We start from the raw sequence: 18,253 nt of genomic DNA on the forward strand, positions 1-18,253 counted from the left end.
ATCGTATTTTATCTCATTTTTGGAATCTTAAGAGTCCAAGGAAAGGGAAAAAATAAGATAAAATTAGATTTTTTTTAGGTCAGCAAGGGAGATAAGCAGTGAAAAAGCCGGAGTGACATTTCATGAAACTTGAATAGGGAAGGGCCAGTTGAGGATTTAAGAGGGTTTTTTTTCTCAATTACCCATAATAATACTCTTACAGAGTTTTCGCCTGAATCTTTTAGTCATTCTTTTCAAGGAAAAAGCATTTTCTTGCATAATATTTTGTTGATGAGGGTTTCTTAAAATGAATTTTTGGCCCTGAACATAGTTCCTAGATCAGCTGGCTATATTTGGAAGCAGAAAATTGCTCTGTAGGAAAACAATGGAACTGTTTCTATGTATCGCAGGAAAACTGGATTTGTCTATATATAGTACCAGGAATTGACTCAATTCTTTAGGTCTGTAATATTAATCTTTTGTTTTTCCATTGTGATTTTCAGGGAAAGTTTTTAATATATATAGCTTCGAAGTACAATAATTAATTCTTGTTAAATTTGCTTTGTGTACTTTTTCCGTGTGCGTGTGGCAATGCTAAATAGTGACATTGATTGATTTTCCCCCTATTCTCAATGTTCTAAGTTATTTAATGTTAATGCAGTAATGTGTAAACTTGTTACGCAAACATCAGCATACAAAAGAATAGTTACTAAGATTTAGTAATAACATAATAAAAAGTGGGAAGAAACAAATATATTTTTATCTATTCAACCTGAGAGAAATCCCACTAAGAATTCACATAGTATTTGTAAAAGAAAGGCAAATGAACAATCTTCTTTTTAAAATTGTATTTTGAAAGTAGACATGTATTGTGATGTTGATTAAAATGGGTTTTTAAATAAAGACTGGGTTGTGTATAATTGACTACAAAAGACCTAGCCAGGAGTTGAATTCTAGGAACTGAAGTCCATTCATCTTAAAATTGCAAAACTTAAAAGTTTGAAAAAAAATCCCAGACTATTTTCTCTTCTATTCTCACCTTCCTACCAACATCTGCTGTGGTGCTTTGCTTCACAAAAGCTTCTGTCCCTACACACCATTGCCATCTGCCTGTCAATAAAAATCTGCTATGCCCCCTAAGGGATGTTTCCCCCCCAACAGGATGCTCCTTATTGCTGCTCTTTTAGCACTAGCCCAGGAGGGAAGCATTAATTCCACTGGTGTTCACCGTTTAAAATAAGACCGCTAGACAACACACAGTAATTGAGAATATACTGGCAAACCGCTCTGCACTTTTTTTAAAGAATCAACTTCAAGGAATAGGTAGCTGTTCAGCCTTAATTGTCCAATATTTGAGTTAAATCTAAAACCATTCACACAACTTGGCTGTTTTGAAGCATTACAAAACTAGAAAGGAAAGAAATGCATGAAGAAATTTGAAGGTGATAAGCTTTTAAAACTTATCCTGTACTTTCTTATCCATAGGTTGGATTTATATTGTACAAAATGCGATTAAGGCACACTGATTTCTTTGGACTGTGATAAAAACCAGACAGCAATACTTAATTCAAAGTTTAACTGTTTACCTTCTAATTCAGAAAAGAGACTTCGAAGCTGAAATAAAATTCTTAAGATAATTGGCAAAACCATTTTTATTTATTTACAAATAAAAGCCACGCTATGGCTTTATTTATGAACGAATGAAGAGATCATGAAATTAACCAGCTGAACTTGCAGGATACTTTTAATATTTACACCTTGTTTTAGGTATCGTTTATCTCCACAACTCTGAGTGAAAACAATATTAAAACTTGCTGGAATCTCAACCTCTCTCTGACCAAATATATTATTAAGCTTACATTAGAAAGAGGGGAGAAAAATCTGGCCAAATAGAGAAGCGCAAAATGATTCTTTGCATGGAAGACCCTATGCACCTTCCAATATTGCTAGATTATATTTCTCATTATTCATCCCTCATTGAGCTCAGTTGACAGAAGCTGAGCAGGTTTGGATTTAATCGCAAATTTCTTCTCTGCTACATGAAGCAGGAACAGAAGAGAATTTTCTCTGGGAAAGATTGTGGGTTGCATTAAGCCTTATTTCGCAAAACAGATGCCTGGATTTCAACTAAGCATAGATTTAGTTTCAAGTATATGATAAAGCCAGAGGTGAGATTCAGCCGATTCGGATGAATTAGTAGCTCTGACGATCACTGGGGAGCAAATGCCTGCCACCCCCACGCGTAACTTACTATAGCCTCTCAATTGATTGCTGCACCTCAGCTGTGTTACACCCCAGAAAGTAACGTGAAAGGTAAGTTTTGTTAAAACTGTGCACATGATCATCGAACCGGTTGTTGCTTTATCCACCACTGGATAAAGCCATGGACTATTAGGCAAAGTTAACATGGAGCAAGAGGCAATCACTACATTAATCTTCGCAGAGGTAAGTCAATGGGTTTACTGTTTCAGTGTTTTTCTCAACCTTGGCAACTTTATGATTTTTGGACTCCAACTCCCAGAGTTCCCCAGTCAGCCAAGGTGTTATGACTGCCATATTTGTTAAACACCCCCTGGTCAAAGCAGTGCATAGAGCATGCCTCCTCCTGCTTAGATATTTGAATATATTAGCCCCCCCACTCCCGTTCCAATGGATCAAGGCAGGTTTCTCCAAAGTCATGCAATGAGGACTTGGCTGGTTGACAAGGGAAGGACTAGGATCTGGATCTAAAACCATCCCATCTCTTGTCCAGAACCTTGGACAGCACAGCTTCCTCTTTATCAAAGGTCCTTTATCATTCCATGAGAATAGAAGAAGTTGCTAATCAAATCGGTAGAAGTTTCTCTCCCCATTAAACCCATCCCCGTATCCCCCCAGAGCTGGTTTGCAATGCCCACCAAACCTAAGAATGGTTCATGTTGTCAAACCCATTTGTGTCTCCCCCCCCCCCCGCAAGGGCCAGGGGGGGAAAAATCCATTTCCCATTGTTTCATGTGTTCATTTTGTATTTATTGCAATGGCTTCTTTGCAGAGCCTTATTAACCTTTGAACTCTGGTGCTGGAGAAGACTCCTGCATTGAGTCCCTTGGAGACTCAAGGCGATCCAACCGATCAGTCCTAGAGGAGATCCACCCTGGCTGCTCTTCAGAAGGCCAGATCCTGAAGAGGAAACTCAAAGACTTTGGCCACTTAATGGGAAGGAAGGACTCCCTGGAGAAGAGCTTCATGCTGGGAATGATGGAGGGCAAAAGAAGAAGGGGACGGTAGAGAAAGAGGTGGCTGGATGGAGTTACCGAAGCAGCAGGTGTGAGCTTAAACGGATTCCCGGGGATGGTAGAGGACAGGAAGGCCTGGAGGAACGTGGTCCATAGGTCGCGATGGTGGGACACGACTTTGCAACTAACATTAACCAAGGCTCAGTCCCTACATTTGCCAGTAGATGTCTCTGTTGATCCATACGTTGGTGCAGCTGTTTCTTCCCCCCCAATGCGCCTAAAAATAAATAAATAAAATTGAACCACCACGAGAAACAGACATAGCTGTTCAGGTGTCCTTTCCTTATCTGCTTCTCCCTCTCTTTCTCTCTCTTTTTATGTTTGGGAAGGGAGGGAAGAAAAAAATACTTACTGATGCTGGAGAGGAAAACAAAGGGAGCGTCTTTGGCTACCCGGCTGAATTAGCAGCTCACCCACAGTTGTTCACACCCATCATCAGCTTGCTTTTTAAGGCTCTGGGCTTGCTGGATTGCTGCAGTGAAGAAGAACTGAATTTTCTCCATGTTTCCCATGTCTGAAAACACAGAGAGAGGGCGGGGGGAGAGGGAGAGGGAGAGAGAACCTGCAAGGATTAAAAACAAACCAAAAAGAACCCACCACCATACTTCCTATTGATGGTGTCAGGTCTTGGAAATTCACAAAGCCCACCCACTCACCCCTTTCTCAAGGTCAGGCTGCCTTCCTGCTTTGCAAACATCTTCCTCTTTGCTCAACATTGATTTTTTTCCACTCCCGGGTTGAAAGACTCCTGCCATCTGCTATTCCACGATCTGGAGACCGGCAAAGGGAATATTTTTTTTCTCTCCAGTCCAAAAGGAAGGAAAGGGGGAAATCACACAGCCTCAGCCTCCCAAAATGAGGATAATACCTCATCAAGGTTATTACCTGCATATTTGGGCCTAAAACTAAAGATAAAGGTTCCCCTCGCACATTTGTGCTAGTCGTTCTGGAAGATGCTGCTCATCTCCGTTTCAAAGCCATAGAGCCAGCGCTGTCCGAAGACGTCTCCGTGGTCATGTGGCTGGCATGACTCAATGCCGAAGGTGCACGGAACGCTGTTCCCTTCCCACCAAAGGTGGTTCCTATTTTTTCTACTTGCATTTTTTACATGCTTTCGAACTGTTAGGTTGGCCGGAGCTGGGACAAGTCGTGGGAGCTCACTCCATTACACGGCACCAGGGATTCGAACCACCGAGCTGCCAATTTTTCTGATTGACAAGGTCAGGGTCTTAGCCACTGAGCCACCATGTACCTGCTGGTAATAAAGTCAAAATGCACTATGGCTTGTTTTTGCTGATGTACAAATTCAACCCTACATAGGTTATTTTATTTATTAAATTTGTATCTCCCCATCCGCCAGTCTCAATGTTGGCGGGATTCTGGGTGGCTTTAAGAAACTATAGTTGACGTTTAGTGATACGTTACAATTCTAGACATTTGGGGCTTATTCAATAAACCAGGATTAGGCAACGGCTTAATTTAGTGTCCCAAGCCAAGTGGATGACCTGGGGACACAGCAACGGTCACAAGTATGAACCAATTGCCAAGCATTTTAATTTTGATCACGGGAATGCTGCAAAGGTTGTAACTGTGAAAAAATGGTCATACGTCACTTTTAACTTTGAACAGTCACGAAATGAACTGTTGTAAGCCCGGGGATGATTCTCCTTCTTCCTCCTCCTCTTCTTCTTCTTCCTCTTCTTCTTCCTCTCCTCTTCTTCTTTTCTGCCATATCCATCATCAGATATTGGCGATCATGTTGGTGATCCTATTTTTATCAACAGCCGCACTAAAAAGTCCTGTTGAGTTTTGCCCAAACGGGTCCCTTAGATTTTGAAGCCACCCTGTTCTTCTTCTGCCTGGACCTCCTTGGCCTTCAGTCTTTCCATGGAGGATGACGAAGGGAAGGAGGGCGTATTTTTCTGGGTGTGGCACCCCCTGTCCAAAATATTCTGCTTTTTAATGGCTTTAGTGATCTCCTTTTGCTTTCCCCAGGCGGCTTATCCCCTCCTCATTTGCGATTTTGTCAACCCGGCTTATACGTAACAGCCGCCTGTCTATCCACATTTCAAATGCTTCTAGTCTGCTCAATTGGTTTTCTATCCGAGACCAACTGTCTACTCCGTAGAGCAGGATGGAAAAGATGCAGCATCTGACAAGCCCGATTTTCGGTCTTAGGCTTATGTCGTGCCTCCAGTAGACCTTTTCCACTTTGAAGAACGGGGCGCGAGCTTTCTCTGTCCTTGTCTTGACTTCGCTGATCACGTCCCAGCTTTCGTATCAATTAAAACCGAGGTACGTGATCCTTTCAACTTTTTTCTAAGTGGTATTCCTTCCGAATTTCTCAGTGGTCAATTCATGGGTTGTTTGCTGAAGACCAGGATGTTTTGTTTTGGAGGTGTTGAGCTTCAAGCCATGGTTTTCAGATATTAGGTGCATTACAGAAATGTAATCCAATGGAGACTGGAGCCCAACAGCGTGCGAATCCCGGCACTTCCCCAAGGCCACACAAAGCCTATGTTCATTCACAGGCAGCTGGCATCTAAATATCCATTACCACCTCCTTAATGGCCTTGCTTGGGGAGACCCAGAAAATCCAGGAAGCTAATGATTTAAATGCTGGGAATTAAGGCTTGTCATATTACCGTGTGGTGTGGTTGTGTTAGCCTCCCCAAGGAGGTGGGAAGGGGAATAGACTCTGCCCAGGTGTGTAACGTGATAGCTGGGCACAGGAGGGGGGAGGGGGCTTGGAGTTCAGTTGCTTGTTTAACCACATTCTTTCCCCTGAATAACTTAAGAGCTGTCCTCTTGGGGCTGCTTGCCCCACCGATGATAATTACAACCTGTTCTCGTTCTTATGACTACAACCGAGCCCAACATTTATGTTGCTAAGCGAGAAATTGGTTGGGTGACTTTTGCCCCGTTTTACGGTTTTTCTCGCCACGTGGTTGTTAAATGAGGATGACTGTCAAGGATTCCCGGTGAGTCTATATTTGATCTTCTGATCTCTGGCCTTTGAAATTAAAGCCTAGGGGAGCTGAAGCCAAAGATACCTTGAAATCCCAATTTGAGGGGGGTGGGGGCAAAACCTGCATTAATCTACTGGAGTCCCGTAAGAATAGACTTGAGCTGGAAGAGACGTTAGAGGTCTTCTAGTCCAGCCTTCTGCTGAAGCAGGAGAATGAATACCATTTCAGATAAGACTGTCTAGATTCTTCTTAAAAACCTCCAGGGATGAAGGTGGCATAATTCCTGGTGGCAAGCTATTCCACTGGCCAATTGTCCTCACTGTTAGGAAGTTTCTCCTTTATTCCGGGGTTGCTTCTCTTTGGTTAATTTCAAACCATTGTTTCTTGTCCTGCCTTCAGGTGCTTTGGAGAATAATTTAATCCCGATCTTTGTGGCAGCGCTTCAAATACTGGAATAAAGCGCTCATGTCATCCCTAATTCTTTTTTCTAGCCCAAGGGTCGGCAACCTTAAACACTCAAGAGCCATTTGGACCCGGTTCCCACAGAAAACAAAAAACCTTTCTGGTGTCCAAGTATTTCCTGAGCAGCTACAAAACTAGCATATGTAGTTGAATTAAATGTTCTGTTTGCTTCTGAAACTTTTCTTTTCTTGGATTTATCCATGGTTGGTCTACCGGGGGTCAAAAAGCTCAATGAATCGCATGCCCACGAGTGTTGCACATTGGTGGTTGTTGAGACGTGTATTTTGAGTGACACGGAGCCGCAGCAGAGAGATGAAAGAGCCACCTGCAGCTCCAGAGCCGCTAGGTTGCTGACCCCTGGACTAGCCAAACCCAAATCCTAAAGCGGTTCTTCAGCCTCCAGGCCTTCAATCACCTTAGTTGCTCTTCTCCAAACTCTGAAAATGGCCCGGGGAATTCCCCAAGGGGAAACCAAGACAGGGAAAGGATGTTGTTGCCTTTGGGGGGTGGATAGCAAGGAAAAGTGCTTTCTCACATTACATTGAGCCACGATTGAACTTTAATATTAGTCTCTTTGCCCGACACGGATCCTTTTTTCTTGGCTGCATTCTCAGGACCGGCTGGGCGCAACAGGCTGTCCTATTCGACGGGTCGTGTGAAGGCAGCCCGGGAGTTGCACGTGTGCAACGGTGCTGCAAGAGGAATGGGCTTTGCAAAGGGAATGGGCTTTGCAAGAGGAAGGATTCCGGCTGGGCAAGGCAACGGAGCAGCATCTAGGCAGCTCCGCCCTCCTTGCAGGCAATCGCTGGGGGGAAACGGAGAGGCTGCAGAGCCTCCAACAGCGGATATGACAGCAGCCCTGCCCACCGGCTGACTGGCTGGCTCGCCCCCTCCCGTCTGGTCTGGTCATCTCGAGGGGGCGGTGCTTAACCCCCGTGACCCTCCCCCCAGCCAATCCTCTGCCGCGGATCACAAGAGCGGCGGGTCACCCCGCCAATCGGCGCCATCCTCCTCTCTCTCTTTCCCCCAGTCGCCAGAACTTCCTTTGTCAATCAAAGGCGGCGGAGAGGGCGGGCCTCTCCTCGCCATCCCGCTGTTAAGGGAAGGCGGCGCCCGCCAATGAGAAGCGGCCGAGGGACGGGACGTACGCCTCGCGCCGCCAATCCGAGGCCCTCCTAGGGCTTAAGTCAGGCAAAGCCGGCCTCCTTTTTTTTTTCCTCCTTCCCTTCCTTCCTCCCTCCTCTCTCTAGCTTTCCCCCACCCCCCCTTTCCACTCCTTCCTCCCACCCTCCTCCTTACCTTACTTCTCTCTCTCTTCCAACCTCCCTCTCCCCCCCCGATTCTTTCCCAATTGGTTTGTCCCGCTAGGGTCCGGCGGCGGCGGCAGCGGCGCTAGAGAGGAGCCTGCCGCGCGCGCGCGCTCTCTCTACCGAGGACGGGCTCATTTCAGGGCGGCGCGGGGGTAGCCGGGAGGGAGGGGGGAGAGCACGCGCGGCGGCGGCGGCGGGATTTAAAGAGACAGGCGAGCCGGGGTGAGGGAGGGGGGGAAGCGGCGGTAGAAGGAGAAGAGGAGGAGGCGGCGGCGGCGGCAGCGGCGGCGACAAGAGCACACACACCCCTCCTCGCCCGGCGGCGCGGCTGCCAGGGCTCCTTCTTCCCCTTCTCCCTCAGCGCCGCCGCCGCCGCCGCTTCCCCCGAGGCCTCCATGAGGTAGCAGCAGCGCGCGACCCGGCGGCGATTCTCCTCAGGAGATTCTCTCCTCTCCTTCCCCTCTGAGGAGAATCTTCGCCCGCCGATTTCTCCCCTCAGCTTTGTGAGGCGCCGCCGCTGCCGCCGCCGCTGTCGTCGTCGCTTTGTTCGGAGCGGCGGCGGCGGCAGCGGCAGGAGGAGCGGCAGCAGAAGAAGCAGCAGCAGCAGCAGCCGGGGGCGGGGTTGAGGCGAATCGGCGGCGGTGAGGGAGGAAGCGAGCGGGCGGGCGGCCGCTCCCCGGCACTGCAGTCGGCCGCGCCGCCCTGAGGGAGCGCGCCCGGGAGGAGGAGGAGGAGGAAAAAAAGGGGGGGATCGGCCCGCAGTGGCCCCCCTCCCGGGGGAGGAGGAGGATTAGGAGCGCATCCCCCTCCTCGGCCGCCTTCTTCGCCCGCCCCCTCCCGCCGCCGCCGCCTCAGGAGCCTCAGCCGTAGCCGCATCGGCGGGGCGGGCGGGGGATTGATGTGGGGGCCTCGGAGATGAGTCCGCCGGCCGCCGGGTGCTGCCATGTGACCGGCTTCAAGGTGGAGAACTGGAAGCAGAACCTGCGGGTGATCTACCAGTGCTTCGTCTGGAGCGGCTCGGCCGAGAGCAGGAAGCGCAAGGTGAGAGAGAGAGAGAGAGACCCCCGCCCTGCAGGAGGGGCCACCCCCACCACCCCCCGACCTCCCCAGAAGGGAGCAGCGCGTTCCTAGTCCTCATGGTTTTGGGGCGGGGAGGAAAGGAGGAGGTCCCGCGGGGAGATCTCGCCTCTTCTCCGCCCCCACCCGCGCGTTTCTAGTCCTCAAGGTGGCATCATCTTTGCCTTCCTCCTGGCCCCCTCCCCTAAAGGGCCTGCCGCCCCCCTCCCACAACAACCCAAGCGTGTTTCTAGTCCTCATTGTTTAGGGAGGGGGGGCTGGTCCCGCGCAACGATCTATTCTTCCCCCCCCCCCCGCGTTGCTAGTCCTCAAGGAGCATCTTCCTCCTCCGCTCCCTCCTCTTCCTCGCAGGAACAGCGACCCAAGATTCTAGTCCTCATGGTTTTGGGGCAGGGAGGAGGGGGTGTTTTCTCTTCTTCCTCGCCCCCTCCTCAAGGGAGGCTTCTACCCCCCCCACCCCGTAGTCCAGGCGTGTTTCTAGTTCTCGTGGGGCATCTTCCTCTCCTAAGGGGCCTGTCCCGCGGGGCGATCCCCTCCCTTCCCCTCCCACAGCAGCAGCAGCGTGTTTCTAGTCCTCATGGTTTTGGGGCCCCATCCTTCTGGCCCCCTCCCCAAAGGGACCGGTCCCGGGGGATCATGCCCCCTTCCCCGCAGCATCCGCAGACGCGTTTCTAGTCCTCCTTTTTTAGGGGAGGCGGAGGAAGAAGAGGGGATCGGCCTCTTCTTCCTCCTCCTCGCCCCCTCCCCAACTGGACCGGTCCCGAGGGGCGGGGCGCCCCCTCCTCCCACATCCCTGCAGCAGCACCAGCATCCCGGAGGGGTTTCTAGTCCTCCTGGTTTGGGACAAGGAGGGAGGAGAAAAGCGGGGCAGCCTCCTCTTCCTCCTCCTGCGGGCGGACTTTCCCGGAATCGGGCGGCTGCAGAGCCCGCCTGGAGGAGGAGGAGAGGAGGAGGAGGAGGGAAAATGGGAGGGCAGAGCCGGAGCTCCGGGGCCAAAGAGCGCGCCCGGCCTGCCCAGTTTTGTCCGGGGGGGGGGGGAAAGGGTCTGCTCGGCCAAAGGGAGCCGGCCTTTCCTCTTCCCCCTCCCCCCTTGCAAGGGGAAGGGGCTTTGGGCAATTCCCTCCCTCCCAATGTCCCCTGGGTGGGTGGGCGAGAGCGGGCGGGCGGAGGAAGGGGCGCGGTCGGAATGGGGGGGGGTCCTCGCCGCTCCTTGGTCCATTCTATGGGGAGCGGCCGCGGCTCGAGCTGCCTGTTTCCCTGCCGCCGGAGGAAGCCGGCCGGGGTTGCCCACCACACAATAGGTGGAAACGGCTCTCCTGCCGTTAGCCGAGCGAGCAGGGATGTTTCTGAAAGGGCCGGGCGTCCACGGTCAGCGTGGGTGGGTGATGGGAAACGTGATCCGTGGGTGGCGGAGGAAGTCAGAAGGGAAATGCAGAAAGGAGATCTGTTTCAGCGCATACATTGCCCTCAAAAGATGCACCAGGAAGGAAGGACCGTGTAATAACACGGGGTCTCCTTATGCAGGGATTCCTCCCTCCCCTCCCCTCCTTTCCTTCAATGGGTGGGTTGCAGAGTCGGCCTTCCCTATAACACACAACACAGGGAATGCAACAAAAGTGTCCATGTGGAAAAGGAGCACTTCATACACCCAGGATAAAAAAATAAACCCCAGCTACTGGGGGTGAGGGGGAGGCGGAGATGATGCTGATATATAGTCTTGGTTTTTTACATGAGGGCCTTTTTTTTAAGGAGCCAAGCCAAGGTCAGAGTTGAAAGGCTCCCATGTGCCAAGTTAAAGAAATGTAGGGCAGGATAGAATTTTAGAGGGGATTGTTGGTTGCACGTGGATGTCATTGGTAATATCAGGAAAATGGTTTATAAGGCGGTTATGGCTGCCCATGGGGCAAATATTTGTGGGGCAGGCATATCTCCAGATGTGGCATAAATCATAACATTGAGGCCTTGGTAGTTGCTCCCTGCTTAGGTTACAGTAGTTTCCATTAGTAATTCGCAGATAACTCTGCGTATCCAGAACAATAGGAGAGAAGGGTCATAGAGCAGGGTTCCATTTTTAAAAACTTCAAATGGCCTCCATTCCTCTTTAGAAAATACCCACCTTTTCTTGCAGATAGCAAATGCATATGGTAAGGGAAAGGCCTTTGTCCAGTTTTCTTTAGGTGGTGCTTTTTAACTAGAGGTTTCCATACATGCACATCCTTCCTTCCAATCTGAAGTGTCAAAGCCTTTCAGTAAAGTGTCTTTATGTGTAAACTGTTAAAACAGCTAGTTTCCCCCCCTATAGCATTTAAAATAATTGGGTAGTTTGACATTCACAATTCTGGCACTGGGGATGAAAAAGTAAATCGTACAAGCATTTTCTTCTGTGATGGCTTGCTATCTAATATTGTTGTTGAATGTCTTGATATGAATTTTCGAGCCATGCTTTGTCAGAAAGATCTCCATTGCTTTTATCTGAATTGGTACACAAATGTAAAGAGAGAGAGAGAGAAAGCTGAAGATAGCACTCTACTCAGGCACTGAGAATTCCAGAGAGAGGAGATAATGTAGAAATTCGATAGAACAGCCGTTGTATGAAGTATTGATTTTTGTAAAATGCAGTAGCGAAAACTCTAAAACCAGTGCTGGCAAAGGAAAGCAAATTACTATGGTGAATAAGTGAAAAATTGTGTCATTTGATGTTCAGGATTAACCTCCCATTTTTATTTCTGGGTCTTGTGTCTTGAACGTCCAACTAAACTGTAGGGGGCAGAAGGGGTCAATTTTTATTTCTGACTTGGTTGTCAACACTGCTTCTTGCCTTACCTTTTTTGAAAGGCTGCTAACTGTATTGTGTTACTTTTTTATTTCTATTGTTCTTCTCTCTTCCCCATGCAGTATGCCAGTCTTAGTTGTTAATCCATTGCTTCTTTATTTTATGGAAAATGAAGGTTGCCTTTCACTTCAGTTTTTTTTTTTGTTCACGCCAATGTTAGTGCAAGTCACTACATGACAAGAACTGCAGTGTGCTCAGAATGGATAATAGCAATCTTTTTTTGACGAGTCAGAGAATCTATTTTGAGATTACATATATACAATACCTTAGACTAGAACATTCAGAATATTTGCTTCTTATTTTGACCTGTCTTGGTAATATTTAGTAAGCATTTACAAATTTAAATTGGCAGCCGATGCACTGTGATAAAGATTTCATGATTTCACAGATTTTAAGAAATGTAAGAGGTTGACATCTGGAACAAATGCATTGCATGGTTATCTCTATGTTTTGTCTCTAAAAAGGCCTCTGATTGGTACTTCAGAAAATCAATGCTTGATCCAAGGAGAAGATAATAATGCTTGGCCTGTTTTTCAAAAGATTTTTTTTCTCAGATGTTTCAATTAGAACAGCTAGTTTACTGCATATTCTTAGGGTAACATTTTAGCATATTGACAATAATATTCCATCTAAGGGTAATAATTATTTTGATAGATTTGCTTGTAGTATGAATTGGGAATAGTTGTATATTCATATAGGTTACTACTACCACAACTGAAGCCATAGTTAAAAAATACAATCCAAATAAGCAACTATTTAAAATGCACAAATTTTATGTGGTTGCTCCCTGTGAGACAGAATTGATTGTGTACTATTATTATAAGTTCATCACATTGTTTTCTTTTATATATATAGCTGGTAATCTTAGGCAAATTCTAAACAAGCAAGAAATCGTAACAGCCTTTTCTATTCCAGCACCCTCTTCATGTAAAATATTCATTTTATTTTAACTCTAGCTACATTGCCATGTAGGGATGTCCAGATTAGTATCTAGAGCTGACACCCTAAGTTTGGAACCCAAAGAGAGATAAAATTTATATGATTTCTTTGTACTTCAGAATAGGTTGGATTCTATTTGTTCTCATAAATCCCTTTTGCCTGACTAATTATATATATATATATATATATATATATATATATATATATATATATATATATATATATATATATATATATATATATATATATATATATATATATATATATATATATATATATATATATATATATATATATAATTATTATTATATATATATTATTATTATTATATATAATATATTATTATATATTATTATATATATATAATAATTCTTGAATTTTTGGCATAATTTTTGGGATAGGTAGACAAAAAATCAAAGTGCTGCTATATTGTTCTTTTCTTTTTATATAATAATTCCAAAATTCAGTTAATATCATATCTATACTTCACCAGTGGTTGGTTGCTCCTCATATGGTGAATTTGTTAACCACTGCTTCACATTTACTGTTTTCATCATGCATATGAGAAAACTGGTTTTGTTATTAAATTCTATTGATGTATTGGAAGTAACTGGTAATGTTAACCTGAGGAACATAGTGTTTGTTCATCATCAAGTATGAAAATACCATAGGATTACTGGATGAATTATGAACATATACTTAAAAGTAAAAGTTTAAAGAGACTTTAAACCTTAGCAGAATTGGAACTGAGGATTGTGTTATGTCTGTTCATTACTGATAGCTTTAGGATTTTAAATGACAATGTTTATTTTTTTAGTTATATAATTTTGCCTCAGAATTGTTTAAAGGTTCAGGCAAATGAGTTTATTTATATGAATACATTTATATGTATTCTAGACATTAGAATTAGGAGGTGGGTTTTTTACATTACAAAAACTATTAGAGCAATAGCTCATCTTTAACTTTGTTAACTTTACCTGTACTTGCCCAAAATAATTCCTTTTTTTTTTGCATCAGTGCAGCTCTGTTCTTTATATATGCACATTTGTATTTTTTTTCTCATATAAATTTCTAGCCCTCTGCTTAGTTTGCAGCTTTTTCTTTTCACTTGCTAATAAACGATTTTCACTGTTATGTATAATCAGATTAATTTGGTTAAAGGAGATAAGGGAACGTTTTCATTCTTGTCATTTTTAATTCCTACTCATTGAAATGAAAGAACTGAGCCCAGTTTGTCTTCTTGGTTTTCTTTGTGTGGCTGTTGAGAAAAGGCATGTATTCCTTTTGTAACTCAATTGTGTGCTTTATTGTAGGTAATAGGTTTGGGGCATAACTCAGAATCTGCCCTCATTGTTCAATTATAAAACATTTTAACAACTGGAGGCAAGATGGGAGTTACTCTACTCTTGTAAGAGAAAGTAAATAAGAGAAAGTTGTATCTTTAGTAAAATGATAGCAGCCATTAGGTTATGAACTTACTGGAACGCAAGTGTGGCCTAAGAAGTTGGTAAGTATTAATACTTGTGTGATTAGAAAAGTAATACAAATGGAATTAATTAGTAACTATAGAAGCTACAGTAAAAAGTAACCTATTTACCTATAGCATTCAGAATTTGTGTTCCTTTTTTTCTTTTTTTCTGTAATTGAGAGTAAGGTCTTTCAGTGACTATTTTTCTGTGTGGTAGTTATTTTGGGGGGTGTCTTTATGTTCCCTGGGTTCTGAATGTTTCTATTAGATAGAGTTGATAGATATAGTCTATCAGATTTAGTAGATGTAGGGTGAGGATACAGGCAACTTCCTATTTGACAGACTATTATTTGGTGAGATATCTGACCATTGTGAGAGAAGGAAAAAAAATAACCCACCTAGCATGTGGATATGATCTGCATTAAATGGTGTACTATCACTGCTTAGGACATAAGATAACACCCATAGCATATGCCATAATTATTTAAATTGGTTGTTTTTTTTGAGATCTAAAACATGAGTATTGATGTCTTCCACAGTGTCTTCTTTTAAAGTAGGCGAGAGCATCTAACTTATTTGAAACATTTTGTTGAGCAGATTGTTTTACTGTACAAGATTCCTATTTGAGTCTTGATCATCTGTTTCATTTTTTGTTTACTTGTAATGTGCTTTAAATATCTATATATGAATGATGGTTTTCTTCACTGGCCTACATGCTCAACTCTGCAATTAGGAGTACGTCTTTGTGGGACTTTTACATACCAGGGAGACTGACATCTTTGTATCTTGTTTATTAATATTTTTCCCCTGCATCATTATTTATGTTAAAATGAATTGATTGTTTTGTTGTAGTAATGTTATGGAAGTTGCTATAGTCCAGATGTCATAATCCCCGGTTTTCATAATTCCTTAAAAGTTTCTGGTCTATACAAAATTCAAGATGAAAGACTTAAGTGTGTTGCCACTATTCCCACAATGTAATTGAGCAAAAACCAGTCCTTTCTGCTTTCTTGCTTTTTCATCCAACGAATGGCCCTATAGCATTGGTTGACTAAACAATTACTTAAAATAACTTCCTGGTTAGCTCTTAAATTGATTTTAATTATTTCCAATCAGAGAAAGCATTATACAATATCACATAACAGCAGCAGCTAAGAAGTAAAGCTGGATAATCCTTAATTTAAAACATATATTTACCAACTCTGTAAACATTTAAAATTATTCTGTCTACGTAGCTAAAGTTCGTTCTTACCTGAAAACTGACAATAGACTTTGTTGTTATCTTGAATTGGGAGATTTATGCACTTTTAACTGTTCTGTAACTTCTAGAATAAGCTTGCCCTAGTTAATCTCAAACTTCCCAAAACTGAACCCTGCTCATAAATATAATGCGGCTCAACTCATGGGACAGTATTCAACCTCCCCAAAATATTAAAAATAATGCTTCGCCACCCAACAGGAGGTCCATTCCTGCTTTAAAACTTTTCCTGAACCCAGCAAACCACTTGGAACCCAGAACCACAAACCAGATAACAAATTCAAAGTATGGGGGCTAGTTAATTCTGGCAGAACTACTGTTACATGTTACTCTATATTTCCATTCTGAAAATATAGAAATTGGCCATCTTTAGATGCATGACAGTCTGAGTGGATGTGCCTAAAATAATACTACCTCAGATTGTTCCCCCTTTGTGTTGCTAATGAACTCAAAGTATTGCAACTGGTTTCCTAAATGTCATTTACATTAGACATTTTTAAAGTTTTATCAGAGGACATAGTTATCAAAGTCACAGCTCCAGAGAGTTTGAGGAGGCTGGCTATAAATCCTTAAGAATAAGCTTTAGAATTATTACTTCATGTTTCATTACAGCTTGTTACATCATTTGTAGTTATATCAACATATTGCAGAGCTGACAGACTTGTAGCAATTGTTTGCACTCTGTGTACAGAGACGTTCTATGCAGTATAGCTAAGTCCAGTTGTGTTTGTGGGGGGTGGGATAGGGGTGTGTGTGTCCATTGTAATAAAAAGTTGAAACTGATAATGAATGGCTGTTTTTAATTCCTTCTTTCACACGAATTATAATATTTAGTCATGTTAAAAAGAAGACAGAATTTGGACTAATGTCACTACAATGCTAAGTACGGTATAACATATTTAATCTTCATTATTTCAATTGCAATGTTTCTATAACATCATTATATACCTCTTATCCAGAGAGAACAACCTGATAGATCAACGTTACTCATCCATACCGTATATCATGACTGTGCTACTATATTATTGAAAAGCAGTTCCTTACTGCACTAGCCTAATACTTTGTAGGGTTACATGTTACCCAAGTCTGTAATAAAAACAACAAGTGGAAGCTTACCTCATGGAGTTTTAAGAACTGAGATTTTGGATTTATTGCTGTTTCCTTTTTGTGTTTTTAAAGCTAGTTTCATAGGTTGTCAGAATGGGATAATTCAACTAATTGAGGGCAGCATGATGCAGTAGAAAGCCTTCAATAAACCTTAATCCAATGTAAATGCATACTTCCTTTTCTTTTTAAAAGAAATTTCTAATACCAATTAACCTTTTTTCTCTTTTCTTTTTTTCTTTTGCTCTTTTGGGCTGCCCAAATAAATCACTTCATATCAGATCTGCATTCCAGTTATCATTTTCACTAGTAGCACTGCACTGACTTTGATGTGGGCTAATTAAATTTACATTTCCTGCAGAGAGTTTGCAGTGCTTAAATAAATCAGAGTTGAAGAGATTGCTTGCTTGCTTGAAAAACATGCAGTAAATTTCTAAAGGTTTGATCTATATTTCATTTAAGTGATAGGATGCAACTTGAAGTAATAGGCAGGCTCCTAAAAGCATCGTTTTCTGTTTCAGCCCTCCCCAAATCCTAGGAAAAGTACTATTTTCCTGCAGTGAGATCTTATCTTGTAAATAACATTTTAGCAGTATGTGCAGCATTAAGTGAACATCCCACTCAGTGGTTAGGTAAGTAAGGCTGCTTACTTTGCCTGCTGCGTTACTATTCAAGTCAGGTGTATCTGAAGATTCTATTGGTACATTCCTTAATAGTGTTAGGGTTGGGGTTAATAGAATATTCTAAAACACTGTCATGACTTGCTGACACAGAGAAATGATGAAGTCATCAATTTTGATAATCTGTTTTAGAACATAACACTGGCTATTGCAAGTCATCGCCTCCCCATATGAAAATTGGCTACTGCAGTGATGCATTGCAGGATAAAGTCAACCTACAATATGTGTATATTAAACATGGTTCTGAAAGCAGCAGGACCTGCAGCCCGAACTATTTTTCTGTCTCTTATTTTGCAGAACATATCCTTTCAAATACACAAGCAGGCAGCCTTTTCAGCCTTATTTAAATCTGCAGCCATATTAATACATCGCACAACAGCCTAACGGTGTGTCTTAGCTGGGGCTCCTCCTGCAACTGGGTGTGGCTAATGGGTCTTTTTTCCCCCACCATTGAGAAAAAGTGCATTGATTGGGAAGTGTATCCTCCTATTATAGATAGAGGTAGTCCTCGATTTATGACCACAATTGAGCCCAACATTTCTGTTGCTAAGCAAGACAATTGTGAAGTGATTCCCCCCCTCCCCATTTTATGGCCTTCCTTGCCACAGTTGTTAAGTGAATCACCACAGTTGCTAAGTTAGTAACACAGTTGTTAAGTGAATCTGGCTTCCCCATCGGCTTTGCTTGTCGGAAGGTCGCAAAAGAGGATCACGTGACCCCGGGACACTGCAACTGTCATAAATGCGAGTCAGTTTCCAAATGTCTGAATTTTGATCAGGGCACCATGGGAATACGGCAACAGTCGTAAGTGTAAACAATGACTGTAAGTCACTTTTTTCAGTGCTGTTGTAACTTTGAATGGTCACTAAATGAACTGTTGCAAGTCGAGGCTTTACCTG

General features: G+C 43.7%; 1 protein-coding gene across 3 annotated transcripts in view; it reads left to right on the top strand.

The window, feature by feature from the left end:
* The first annotated feature begins 8,208 nt into the window (after positions 1 to 8,208).
* The window catches only part of USP22 (ubiquitin specific peptidase 22), a 51,759-nt gene continuing 41,714 nt past the window's right edge, over positions 8,209 to 18,253 (top strand). The window contains exon 1 of one of the 3 annotated variants that reach the window (XM_081965459.1): positions 8,209 to 9,036. In XM_081965459.1, the coding sequence (XP_081821585.1) occupies positions 8,911 to 9,036 (126 nt within the window). In that variant the 5' untranslated portion in view covers positions 8,209 to 8,910. The remainder of the gene's footprint in view (positions 9,037 to 18,253) is intronic. The other 2 variants (XM_081965461.1, XM_081965460.1) reach the window with 2 other exon arrangements.

This window comes from Natrix helvetica, assembly GCF_964273705.1.
Source record: "Natrix helvetica genome assembly, chromosome: 13".
In the NCBI taxonomy this organism is placed as follows: domain Eukaryota; kingdom Metazoa; phylum Chordata; class Lepidosauria; order Squamata; family Natricidae; genus Natrix; species Natrix helvetica.